At 41.6% G+C, this 13661-nt stretch overlaps 2 protein-coding genes across 4 annotated transcripts in view; both read left to right on the top strand.

The window, feature by feature from the left end:
- The window catches only part of LOC129838942 (protein mono-ADP-ribosyltransferase PARP12-like), a 28665-nt gene extending 23404 nt beyond the window's left edge, over positions 1-5261 (top strand). For both annotated transcript variants that reach the window (XM_055906219.1, XM_055906217.1), the window contains exons 8-13: positions 2-122; positions 341-437; positions 2806-2890; positions 3062-3192; positions 3705-3856; positions 3999-5261. In XM_055906219.1, coding sequence (XP_055762194.1) covers positions 2-122; positions 341-437; positions 2806-2890; positions 3062-3192; positions 3705-3856; positions 3999-4507 — 1095 coding nt within the window. In that variant the 3' untranslated portion in view covers positions 4508-5261. The remainder of the gene's footprint in view (position 1; positions 123-340; positions 438-2805; positions 2891-3061; positions 3193-3704; positions 3857-3998) is intronic.
- A 2716-nt stretch (positions 5262-7977) lies between these two features.
- On the top strand, positions 7978-12208 carry LOC129838943 (ubl carboxyl-terminal hydrolase 18-like). 2 transcript variants are annotated; one of them, XM_055906221.1, is made up of 11 exons: positions 7978-8091; positions 8261-8385; positions 8883-8979; positions 9111-9241; positions 9355-9434; positions 9556-9690; positions 9857-9952; positions 10047-10211; positions 10388-10516; positions 10625-10668; positions 10788-12208. In XM_055906221.1, the coding sequence occupies exons 2-11, from the start codon at positions 8334-8336 to the stop codon at positions 10858-10860; spliced, it is 1002 nt and encodes a 333-aa protein (XP_055762196.1). In that variant the 5' UTR covers positions 7978-8091; positions 8261-8333; the 3' UTR covers positions 10861-12208. The 2 variants fall into 2 exon arrangements, with proteins under 2 accessions (XP_055762196.1, XP_055762195.1); XM_055906220.1 differs by having other exon boundaries at positions 7980-8091; positions 8261-8397.
- Positions 12209-13661: the final 1453 nt, after the last annotated feature.

Genomic DNA, 13661 nt, shown 5'->3' with positions numbered 1-13661 from the left:
GATCAGTGGACACAGGGCAGCTACCATCACCAGTGAAGACCTGGAGAAGAGGTTCCAGGAAGACAACAAGGCTGTGATAGAGTTCACCGCGGGGTCACAGACCTATGAACTCAGTTTCCCTGGTGAGCACAGATGACGTGATATCCAAGATAAACCAACTGCAACCTTAAAACCATATACACCAAAAATAGTATATTACGAACAGATATGCAGTGATTCTTACAGCTACTATTGTATGTGACAAATTTTGATAATTCTCGATGGAGTCACTATGGTAAAACAGTGACATCTGCATGTGAAGTGAACTGTCTGTTGTTACAACAGCTCTGCTCCTTTTCAGACATGATTCAAAATAACAAGCAGTACAGCACCAAGAAGGTTGTGAGAAGACGGCCTGTGTTTGTCTCTTCAGCTGATGCACAAACTATCAAAACCAGGTAAGATGAAGCTGTGAATGTTTTTTGTATGGATCAATTTGCTCTTGAAATGACTCTCCTGGGGATTGTTCACTCACTTCACCACTAGGCTCCTCGTGTGTTCTCTTGCCTTGAAAGTAGTCTATAGAAGAGGAGTAGCTGACCAGGTGCACGTTTTGATTTTTGCCGTAGCACTATAGCCTCGTACGAACCATCCTGATGACGCAAGCTTACATTCTGTTTCGCAACACGGATACAGTCTGGCAACAACCAGATTCAAACCATTTGAGCACATCCCTCTCCCTCCACCGTACAGCCTGACCAATCAGCGTCCTCTGATAATCTGTGGGGGTGGTTTAGTTAATGATGACAACGAGAAGTGCCTGGAGGTTGGTGTTGATGCTGCTATATCAGCAGTTATATAAGAACTGGAGGGAATAGCTTATTTGAAAGAACAGCAAAAAACTGCATTGAAGGCTTTTCTTGGGGGAGAAGATGTTTTATCGCTCTTCTCCCGACTGGATTCGGCAAGAGCTTGATTTACCAGCTAGCTCCGCTGGTAGGCTGGACAATAGAATAAGTAAATATTCACCCAAGGCTGAAAAACGGCCAAAGGAACATTGGCTGAGCTGGAACACCAGCGCGATGCCATAGCAAATGAATTGAAACAAACCTTCGCTGAGCCTCTTCTGACTGAAGTTGTCACGCCCTGATTTGTTTCACTTGTCCTTGTGATTGTCTCCACGCCTCTCCAGGTGTCGCCCATCTTCCCCATCATCCCCTGTGTATTTATACTTGTGTTCTGTGTTTGTCTGTGTCCATTGCCAGTTTGTCAAGCCAACCAGCATTTTTGTGTCAGCTCCTGCTTTTCTCATCCTCCTGGTTTTTGATCATTGATGTCCTGACCCCGTAAGACCACTCTGCCTGACCCTGAGCCTGCCTGCTGTCCCATACCTTTGCCCCACCTCTGGATTACCAACCTCTGCCTGACCTGACCCTGAGCCTGCCTACCATTCTGTACCTTTGCCCCTGCTGCTGTAATAAACATTGTTACTTTGACACGGTCTGCATCTGGGTCTTACCATGATCCTTGATAGAAGAGATACTTAGAATTCCATTTCCCCTAAATGGCACCAAAAGAAGTATCCCTTTTTATTGTATAAATATTATTTTATAAATAACTCAGTGGTGTCAAGTGTGCTTACATCTGCGCAATGAGCAAGTATAGAAAAATTGCAACTTCTGACTTTTTCTGGTCTAGCTATCGATGACAGCAGAGCTCGCTGACCAGACTTGCATCATTAAAAAGAGATTCTCCTGATTAAAAATTGTGTCCAACGTGAAAAAAATCTAAACATGCACATTGTGAGATATTTGGACAAATAGACAGACATGTCCTTGTAGAATTTCCCCATAGCGAAACAATGGAGCAGCAGCCTCAACAGTAATGTGTAATTTCTGACATTTTAAAGACTAGCGTTTGATGACAGCAGAGCTCGCTACCCAGCCTTACATCATTAGAGGAGATTATAGTGATTTATTATGGTGTCAGACTTGAAAATAATCAATATATACATTTTGTAGATATCTGGCGAAATAGACACCCCTATTTCCCCTATAGGAAACAATGGGACGAGCTCTGAAGTTTTAACTTGCAGCAATTGAGCACAGCATAATACTCTACCCAAACGTATGTACATCATTAGAAAGAATAGATTATCTTAATTAAAATGCTGTAGAACTTCAAAACATCAGAAGACATAAATATATTGATATTTGGTGAAATAGACAGATTTCCCCAAAACAATGGCAGTTTAAAAATTCTAAGAGCAGTCTTTTATTATTCAGGTTACTATTTATCTGCAACCATTTGCCTTTTTTAATTTGTCTTTTTGTTTTGTTTTACATTTTGTGGTTGAACTAGGCCTCTGTGCTAGACAACCAAATGTCTCTTTGCATTTATCTTTAGTGTCACGGCCATTTAAAGGAGTGGACCAAGGTGCAGCGCGATTGGAATACATATTTTTATTCCACGAAGAACACTTAACGAACGAAACGTGAAGCCAACGTAGTGCTCACAGGCAACTAAACATGGACAACTACCCACAAAACAAACATGGAAAATGGCAACCTAAACAGGCTCCCCAATCAGAGACAACGATAAACAGCTGTCTCTGATTGGGAACCCACTCAGGCCACCATAAACCTACAACCCCTAGCCAATACAAAATCCCCATAGATAACAAAAAACCCTAGGCAAGACAAAAAGCCAAAAACTAAACAAACCACCCCTTGTCACACCCTGACCTAACCAAATAATAAAGAAAGCAAATATAACTAAAGTCAGGGCGTGACATTTAGGAATATTTATTGTTCTTCTACATTTCAGAAAAAGGGCTCCGAGCAATCACTCAAATTTCAGAGCTTTACCAGGACACTGGGACAAGGCACAAACTCCTGAAACAGGATACAAGGTATTATATTATAAACAGTACATGCAAGGATGCAAGGAACCTGCTGTTTTAGACCAATGGAGATGACTGTTTGTTTTGTTCCTGGGCAAATAACTGCTCCAATCTGTCCCTACATGGTAGGCTAATGGTGTATAATGACTGTTTCTCTGTCTCCCATCATGTCCCTATCAGAGAATTGATCTTCCGAGCTCGTCAGTGGAGTTTAAGGAGATTCAAGGGCTTTTTCAGAACACCATGAGAGGCTTCAGCATCCACCAAATCGAGAGGATTCAGAACAAAGCCCTTTGGGAAGTCTTTCAGTGGTACGTTCCCTAAGACTACATACACTTTCAATTGACAATCACCTATTGATTGGTCTAGAATAGATGTTTTATTTTTGATTTTTTTACCTTTATTTAACTAGGTAAGCCAGTTAAGAACAAATTCTTATTTACAATGACGGCCTAGCCTAGCCAAACCCGGATGACGCTGGGCCAATTGTGCGCCGCCCTATGGGACTCCCAATCACAGCCGGATGTGATACAGCCTGATGCTCACTTCCTGACTGCACCCACAATAATTGCACATTATACAATATTTCTCTCTCTCGACTAACTTTCTGTCACAAATATAATCTCAAAAGGAAATACAAATAATTTATTTTCAATACATTCTGCACACATACTGATTGCAAGGCAAAGGGATTTATTTGTGTAATTCTGATTGCAAGACAAAGGGATTTATTTGTGTAATTCTGATTGCAAGGCAAAGGGATTTATTTGTGTAATTCTGATTGCAAGGCAAAGGGATTTATTTGTGTAATTCTGATTGCAAGGCAAAGGGATCTCATGAAGAAGAACAACAGAGGGAGGAATGTGACAGAGAAACAGCTTTTCCATGGCACAGACTCCAAATACCTCGATGCTATCTGCCTTAACAACTTTGACTGGCGGATCTGTGGACTAAACGGAACAGCCTATGGGAAAGGTGAGCCATCTCATGTGCTTGTGCTATTACATGTCATTCTAATTATTGACATAAATTAAGATGATATATCGTTGATATAATATATTTTCCTGTGATGAATGATTACTGCTTACCCCTTCATCCCCCTAACATCCAATTTCAGGGAGTTACTTTGCCAGGGATGCCAAATACTCCAACAGCTACACTGGCCAATTAAATACGAGGTCCATGTTTGTCTGTCGTGTGTTGGTGGGAGATTACATCAAAGGGCACTCGAGCTACCTCCGGCCCCCCTCGAAGGACGGAGGGGACACCATCTTCTACGACAGCTGTGTGGATGACGTCAGCAACCCCTCCATCTTTGTGGTGTTTGAGAAGCACCAGGTGTACCCAGAGTACCTCATCCATTATGGTGAGGACGAGGCATGGCCACAAGTCTACCAGCAATACAGTCCAGCTCCTGTACCTGCTCCTGCTCCAGCACCAGCATACAGACCAGCGGCTGCCACAGTGCCTAGACCAGCACCAGCATACAGACCAGCGGCTGCCCCAGTGCCTAGACCAGCACCAGCATACAGACCAGCGCCTAGACCAGCACCAGCATACACACCAAACCTAACCCCTGCACCAACCCCTGCACCTAAACCTGACAACTCCTGTGTCATTAGTTGAGGCTGACTGCGAGGGGGGAATTGTGAACCTTTTGATATTAAACTGAGGCAAAAACATATGCTTTTGTGAATTAGAGAAATGGATTTAGCACTCTGTTAAATGTGTTTGACAAATTACAGATAATCTTGGGATGCACCTTACTATGATTACTAGATGTGCTGTTTTCTGTAATGCAAGCATTTTTTGTAGTGCTACTGACTTTATATAATGGCAAATTGCAAACCTCACAAAATAGTTGTGTACATTATAAGCTTTATACCTTCACAGTACAGTGGTTTTACAGTATCTGCTGATGTGCATCAGTTCAATGGTTGTGCAATTATGGGTTTCATTCATTTTATTAATATAATCCATCTGTTTTCGTTGCATTGATGGGTTCTGACTTCTAAACTTCAAAATATGAAATATCCTTATTCATGTCACTGAGGGAGAGAGGGAAATGCAGAACATTTACATTCAGTCAGAACATGTTATGGTTAGACATCAGGTATCCTATGGAAAGGAGAAGGGCCACAGTCTGGTACAAGTCAACAAGACAGCCGTGAGTTGGGGAGGAGTGAGGAATTTGGGCTGAGGTCAGATGAAGTGAGAAAGAACAGTAATGTCCTGTCTAGCAACAGATCTATTGGCTGTCCAGATGTGTAAGGACGAGACTCCGCATAGGAGGAAGATTTAAATACCAGTGCTTGTGTAAATATGTCTTTGTCTTTCAGTTGTTTGACCCATTGGGTGAATAAACTTGATTTGAGCTTTACTAGTCGTCTATGAGTTTTTACTCCGTTTATTTAGAATCCAACAGTTGGAGCTGCGAGCAGGGTTCACCACGATTTACAGTCGAACTAGAGAGTCCGAATCAGTGAAACGAGCTGGCACAAGAAACAAAGTAGGCACAATTCCTACACCTGTTACCACCAATACTGACATCTTGGGGAGATGAGAATCGTAGGCTGAACAATTATAGGATACGGACCCAGAAAACCTGAGTTTATTCAGTAGGCCCATTGTGTAACAACCGGTCGTAAATATATGGTGTAGGGTAGGTTCCATAAGGATAGGTCCCGAGGAGCTAGTTCTCTGCGAGATCCATGCGTGACGTGTAGGATAGGTCCCTAGTGGGGTATTCCCCTGTGAGATCTGTAAGAGGGACGAAAGTCCCAGCCGCAGTGGCAGTGAGGCATTAGAGTGTATGTACAGTTGAAGTCGGAAGTTTACATACACTTAGGTTGGAGTCATTAAAACTCGTTTTTCAACCACTCCACAAATTTCTTGTTAAAACAAACTATAGTTTTGGCAAGTCGGGATTTTCTTTATTTTTACTATTTTCTACATTGTAGAATAATAGTGAAGACATCAAAACTATGAAATAACACATATGGAATCATGTAGTAACCCAAAAAGTGTTAAACAAATCAAAATATATTTTATATTTGAGATTCTTCAAAGTAGCCACCATTTTCCTTGATAGCTTTGCACACTTTATATAATGGCATATTGTGAACCTCACAACATGAAGTAGTTGTATAAAGCTTATAATGTACACATTTCTAGTACAGTACAGTATTTTTACAGTATCTGCTGATGCGCATTAGTTCAATGTTTGTACGATTAGGGGTTTCCTTCATTTTATGAATATAATCCATCTGTTTTCTTTGCATTAATCACAATTTTGTAAATATTTTGATAAGTATAATTTTGCTGATTGAAGTAGCACTTTATTCATTCTTATGAACACACCAGAATGTAAGTGTAAAGTTATGCACCAAGAATGAAATTAAACCAAGTGATTGTAATTGTAATGATGGGTCGGCTGACGTCACATAAATAATGCGGGCACATTGATGTGGCCGGAAGCCGTACTTTGTTATGATTCTGAGCGGTCAGATAGCTGGTAACAATGACAGGAAGCTGCCGTATGGGGATTTGTAGGTGGTTTGTTTCAGCTAGTTTTATCTTGTGCTTGATACTATGTCTTGTTTTGAGGTGTTTTGACTGATTTCATGTCAATGCTAATATGGCAAAAAAAATCACTAGCTAGCTTATCAACAACTGTCATGATGTATTTGAGAGACAACAAGTGCTCATTGTGAAAATGTATTTAAGTTTTCAATAAACATTTGGAGACATAATAGAGTTAACATGTTGACAACAATCTAAGATAACCCCCTCTGTTTTGCCCCATAGTTGTCAGTTTTGTTGCTAAACAACCAACCCATCTATGAGGACTGCTCCATCTGAGGAGTACCAATATGGCGTACGGTGGCTTCAAAACCTCTCATTGGGCAATACGAATAATCAGCAATCTAGGGTTTATATACATCATTGGTTAAAAAAATAATAATTAAACAAGTGACCGGGTCCAAAGATCTGACCGGGTCCGTTCGAATCCGGGTCTATTTGTCCTCGTTCGGGTCTGGGACCAACGTTTTGGACCTGTGAAGTAGGGCGTCAATTGGGCATGGCAGGGTATGGCTGGTCACCATACCCTACCTAGCTCAACACCAAAAATTTAAAATTGTAAACTAAAGTCATTCCAATCCCAATTAAAAGGAAAATGCAGTTTAGCAGTATTAGAGGTCTGGCTTTAAGAACATGCGAAAGGCTCAGAGCAGGGCGAGAAGGCTGTTTGCCCGGCTAACTGGCTTTAGGACTATGGACAGAGAGAACATCGACGCAGTTCTCCAGAGAACAATGCAGATCTGGAAGACGGCTAGGCAACGTTAACTGTTTGACTTGACGTGTAACTAAACTAGAGCGTTTGACCCCTGTGCTTAGCTATAGTGCGTAGTAGCTAATTGCCGTATGACATGTTTGTAGAATGTTAAGTCCCCTATCGACTGAGGTGGATGAAGCTACTGCAGCCAAGGTGATAATGGCTGGAGTGCATTCGGGTTGTTTTTGCTGTTCTCCTAAATGCATTTGAGAGTTTTTGAATTGTGTAGAAATGCAGTAAATGAGCTGCCATACCCTAGGTTTAGATGAAATGAAGACCTCAACCCCTGTGAGCTTCATCCTCATTCTCCATTGAAGAAATTACAGCTTGATCAGGTTTGTCACTAGGGGGTGCCATCCAACCAACTATGTGGGTTTCATACTGTACTGCTCTGAAGGAGGGCCCCATCAATAGTTATATATCTTGTCCCATAATAAGTATCATATCTTCTCTTGCTGCGAAAGGTTGCCTCCATGCTGATTTAAAATAGTTGCCTACACAGCTGTCTAGAACAATGTGGACAACATTTTACATAACATAAGTCCAATTTTTGTTAACTGTCGCTGTCAAATACTTTATAGTCCTGACATGGATTTTTACAGGCAAATGACAGTCAATGCTGTTTTAAAATACTGTATGTGGCGACTTCAACAAAGCCCAACAATAAGATAAGATAGAAATCGGTAGAAATGAATGGCACTTAGCCCAAAGGCCGACAGATGGCGATATAATGGACTCAGTTTCGTTAGTTTCGTTTTTACCTAAAGTTTACCAGAAATAGAAATTGAAAGTGATGCTGCGGTAGTCGTGTCAAGTCGCGTCTTTTCCATATTATATTTTCCCAAGGCTGTGGATAGTCAATGAGATCGATAAAGTAAGTGAAATCTTTGCTTAAAACAAATATATATCAAGCTACATGCAGTGTTTTGGATTCACATAAATTGCACCCCTAATGTTAGCCGTGTTTATCAAAGTTGAGTAAACTCAGCTATGTACAAATGTATGATGACGATCCAGTTATTAATTTTATATTTCACTCACAGGGAGGTGGACCCCTTGTACTTCTTAACTCAACAACAGTAGTCCAACAATAGATAAGCTAAAACGATAGCCCTGATGTCACGAAGTGTCTCAATGTTCTACCGAAGTTGGAGTCTACCTATCGGGAGTAGGTCACAAGGTACGGGCTTGGACTGAATGCATATGGTGGAAAGTAGATACTGAAACGAGCCAATGGGCTGGTTATTTTTCCCTGATCACGGGACCTGTTTTACACTTTCCCTATTACTGAACCCTACTGAGCCGCTATAGGGCTTTGACTTTTCCCTCTTCCTGATCACATGGCCAGGAAGAAATTCTGACCATAATCAGCAGTAGCATCACTGCAATTTACACCACACACTTTGCATTGATCAATATGGACACAAGCACAGGAGGCTGCTGAGTGAATTAAATGGCATCAAACACACGGAAACCATATATTTACCATATATTTGATGTATTTGATACCATTCCACTAACTCTGCTGCAGCAATTACCATGAGCCGGTCCATCCCAAATTAAGGTGCCAACAGCCTCCTGTGAGACATAATACATTATTATTACTTAACTGTCTGGATAGAATTGAGGCATGCAGCTATGTTCTGATCATATTGATGCCCATAGGCCTAAGGGGTCTACTGAACTATGGCCTGTCATGCTGTGTGAATGCTCTGCTGCAGTCCTTCTCTGCCACCTGGGAACTGGTAGATCTTCTAGAAGGGTAAGCCAGGTGGCAGGTTACAATACTTCGCTATTAAGAATCAACATGTAACAAAGACATTAGTTAGCTTACTGGTAGTTATCAGGCTGCTTGTGGGAAAGCATTGAGTGCTGGGAATGTTGTGTCCTTAGGTGGAACCCAGTTGACAAGGAGAGTGTCCCTCTGTATCTGAGGAAGGTGCTAATAGCCATGCAGAGTGACCAATCCCAGCCGGCTCCTCATAAAGACTTCCTGCACTGCCTGGACAGAAATTACATCCGCAGTATGAGTAGTCTACGTGTCATTACATGGAAAAAAAGCAACGACAATTATGAATTACAAAGAATATCATTTTTCTGTCTGCAACTTTAACACTGACAAGAATGTGTTTCTCAGACCATGTTCAGCAGGATGCAGATGAGGTATTCCTCTCCATTTTAAACCTCATCCAACAACAGATGAGTGACAAGGCCTTGGTATGTACTACTTAAATTGACATAATATTAGCTCAACTAAAAAAGAACAAGGACACCCAACAAAAAGCATGTTGGAGATGATACGATAGGAAGCTTCTCTGTCTGTGTTCTCCATCCCCAGGCTCAGGAGATTCAGTCTCTGTACAAGGTTACCATGGAGACATACCTTCAGTGTCTAGAATGTACATACGTCGAAACTGGGAACAGCTTTCTGCTCAGCCTCCCCATGCACATAAGGGAGAGCCACAACTCCCTGGTGAGGGTTCCCTCAAACTTGGCAAAAGTTTCCTCTAATATTGGGATTCTATTCAAAGTACTTAGCACTGAATGTTACATTGCTCTATTTGATAGCTGTCAAAGGGAGGATGTGGTTTGTTAAAATTGAACATTTAGTCTGTCTTTCCTATTCTGCGGTCTTCCAGGAGGACTGTATGCGGTTTTTCTTCAAGCTTCAGGAGCTACGGGATGGAGATAAGTGCTACTGTGAAAGGTGTGGAGAGAAGACGCCATCCAAACAGGTCAGTTCTTTCTAACTGAAGGGATGTTCCATTGTAGAGACTGTTGTGATTTGCCTCTTCACTGAATTACTCTATTTTGTTCTTTCTTATGCAGGGCTTCAAGCTCATCTCCCTGCCCCCTGTCTTGTGTCTTCACCTGAAGAGATTCCGTCATTCCCATGGTTACACCAGGAAACTACACTGCAAAGTCACCTTCCCAGAAACCCTGAACATTTCTGAGATCTTGACAGCAGAGGCACTGTCAGAAAGTTATGTACAGGTAGATAGGCATATGTTTACAATTTTTGTTTGAGGTATGCTAATATACAACATTATGCACATAAAACAATTACACATGGGCCTATATAAACACAATTACATTTTATCACACATCATTGGAGGGAAATAGTACAGCTGTACTGACAGACATCAAATTGTATTTGTTCTTTCTTTCAGAGTGACAGCCAGTACAGTTTGTGTGCAGTCATAGTGCACTCCGGCGATGCCATGTTTGGACACTACACAGCATACGTTCGTCACAAGGACCAGAGCTGGTACTACGCTAATGATCGTTATGTACGGCAGGTAAGAGAAAATGAGTGGAAGAATGTTTACACCACTCAGCAAGTTTGTATTATACCTATACGATTTTTTGGTATCATTAAAAGTAACATAACATTTGCACAAACACAGGTTAGCTGGAAGGAAGTACAGAACACCTATGGAGGAAGTCTGGGGTAAGGTTTTAACACAAAATTACTTCTCTTTAGAATGGCGACAACTCTCAGTATTATCCTCGGTCAATTCTGGGGGGGAAATGGCATCAGTTGACAGGTGTCTTATCCTTTGTTAACAGAGAAGACACAGCATATATGCTGCTCTACCGACGAACCCCAGAGGGAAAGCAACAGGAGGGGTCCTCGGGCTGACGGAGCTAAAGGAATGAAGGGTGGAGACTGGAGACCGTAGGAATCAAGGACCAAACACAAAGTGCACAACTACCTATTGGAGGGGTGTTGTCTTCATGTAGCATTGGGGATGTCCTTTATCTTGATGATTTTCACTTTAAAATGATGGTTAATGGGTCATTGTTTATGTGCAATTACATGGATTTGTTTAAGTATATTTGGTGCGGTGTGTATATGTTTTGAGGTTTTGTTTATGCTGGATACATTGGACATTCATAGGGCGTTACTGAGCTTAGCCAATAGGTGGAGGCAAAGACCCTTCACCCTGTCATTAGTACAGTCATCTTGTAAGCCCCAGAGACCACAGGTTCTGAAACCGTTCTGAAACCACTATAAGACGGGTGGTTTGAAGAGAGTGCTGAGTTGAGGTATTCTGGGGGAAAACCTGAAAAAGGCCATTGACTCATTAGTGATAATATTTGCCTGACATGGAAAACATGTGACTCACCTTGTTTCAGAACAATTGGTTTATACAGTAGTTACCGGTACTCTGTTCTGTTTCGATTTCACTACAGATATAAGGCTGTCAACAGAGAATTAAACGGTCGTTTTCCCAGCTAGCACCTGAAAATGCATTGCGTCTTTTTCCAGTTACTGATATGAGCCCTGCAAGACCTAAAACACCCATCGTATGTGCCACAGGCTCTCTCAATACTCATACTTAAATGTGGTTTGGAATGACATGCATTGAAATTTTATGTTCTTGTATAATCTTCTCTGTTCTGTTATTTTCTTATCTTCTATTTTCTTCTATTCTCATTTGCCTGTCATCTTTCTCTCAGAAAAGGAGAGTGATGCACAGATAGAATATCTCCAATCCACCTATTCCTTCTCAACATACTTTACAGTACATGTACAACTGGTATAGGCTGTCTGTCTGGGGAATCTCACACATAGTTAATAAAAACTGTTCCCACTACCTTAGCCAAGACACTGAGGACCAGTTGAAATGGTGTCCGTGTGCTCGCAGCCTGCCTCGCGCTGACAGAATGGAAGACGTCTGCACGGTGCCACAGGTAGTAGCCTACGTGGGCATCTCCCACCCACAGTCAGCGGACAGTAGCGGAGTAATACATTCAGTATGTACAGTGGTGATGTACAGCGCTTTTTACTGGCGTGTCACTGTTCCTTTTAGATGTTGCATTTCTAGAGTTGACGCTCGAATCTACTCTCGACACTACAGAAATGTAACAGTTTTGTAACTAAGTCTTAAACCTCACTCTTGATTGGCAGATATATATTTTCGGGCTGCCCTCTATAAATGCTACTCTGTTTTTGAATCAAATCCAATTAAAAGTCATTTTTCACATGCTTCGTAAACAACAGGTGAAATTCTTACTTACTTTCCAACAATGCCAATAGAAAAATAATAACATGAGGAATAAACTGAAAAATAATAGATATTTGACTTTGATAGTTGAATTAACAGTTTTGAATTTCAGTACTTACAGCAGTAAGACAATGACATAGAACAATGCGTCCAAAATAATTCTGAACTTGGAGTTAGTTGATAGACCTCTTTCTCTTCTATTATAGTTGTAAATTAATTATTGATGCCCAGTTACAATGAGGCCAACACTAACCAGCTGTTATTGCGTGAATGTCCCCTTATAGTCACAGGATGGCTGGCGTGTGCCACAATTTTCACTCAAGGAGAACACCTGCCGTAACGCACCCCTCCATACCCCACCATGTGGCTCCAGTGTACGCTTAACCTACCTTAACATAGGCGACACATTAGCTCCTATTCATACGTGTGGCACACGCTACATGTCTGCACCACCATTGTTGAGCCTCCCAGTCTGTCGTCTGTCCTTTGTACTGTCATTACCCACCTGGACAGTGGACACCTTATGGGAGGCACCTTATGAACCGTTCTTGTATTTGGAAGGTTTTCAGTCGGTCTGGATTGGTTACTGTATTGTGTTTACAGGATCTCCTCTTCTAGGTCTTGGCAAGGTGACTTATCTCTGCCCATAACAGTTCTTGACATGCCAAGAGCGAGGGAAGAGACTAAACTAGCATGTGGGCCAGCTGAACTCATTGCCTGACCACAGTGTCATCTAGGTCAGAGGTTCCCAAACTTTTCACTCAGATCCCCCTTTGTATGGGCACAAGCACTGTTCATGACACAAACTGTTCACAGCCCTCTTGTTGGCAGAGAGAACATTTTGCAGGTTTAAAGATTATTTCCTGCAATTCTACACATTTTGTCACAGGGTTCAGAGAACATTTAGCCGTTTTCAGAGCAAATTTTGTTGCAATTCTATATATTTTGCCATGTATTGGTGGGATATTTGAGTGACTCGAACATTACTACAAAATCTATGGGCTAGAAAACCTAGCTAAAAAAACTTTAGCTGACATGGGCTAGTTGATCTGGACATTTCTGACAAGTAATAAATAGCTCTCTAAGGTATGAAATGACTGGCATGACAAGAGGAAAACTGATGATGTACTACCCAATTTTGAAAGTGTACCTTGTGCATTCTTTCTACTATTACAACTTTCAAGAGTACGTTGAGAGCCGGACTGAGTTCCCCCCCAAAACTGATCTAGGTGATGATATTCTACAGGCTTTGCAGTGTGGCAGCACTCAAGTGCTAGTGTTGTCTTTGGACAAGGTTTCCTAATGCTTTGGGTTCTTTGTTTATGTCTGTGTACCAGTTACTAGGAGAGTGTGGATGGTTTATGGTGGATTTCAGGAGCTCAGGTCAGTGGTTTGCTTGAGAATGTGAGTGAATCTTTGTGACATATCCCTA

This window comes from Salvelinus fontinalis, chromosome 39, assembly GCF_029448725.1.
Source record: "Salvelinus fontinalis isolate EN_2023a chromosome 39, ASM2944872v1, whole genome shotgun sequence".
NCBI classification, from domain to species: Eukaryota; Metazoa; Chordata; class Actinopteri; order Salmoniformes; family Salmonidae; genus Salvelinus; species Salvelinus fontinalis.
Note: the sequence above shows the minus strand (reverse complement) of the source record. Positions and strands in the feature narration are given on the sequence as shown.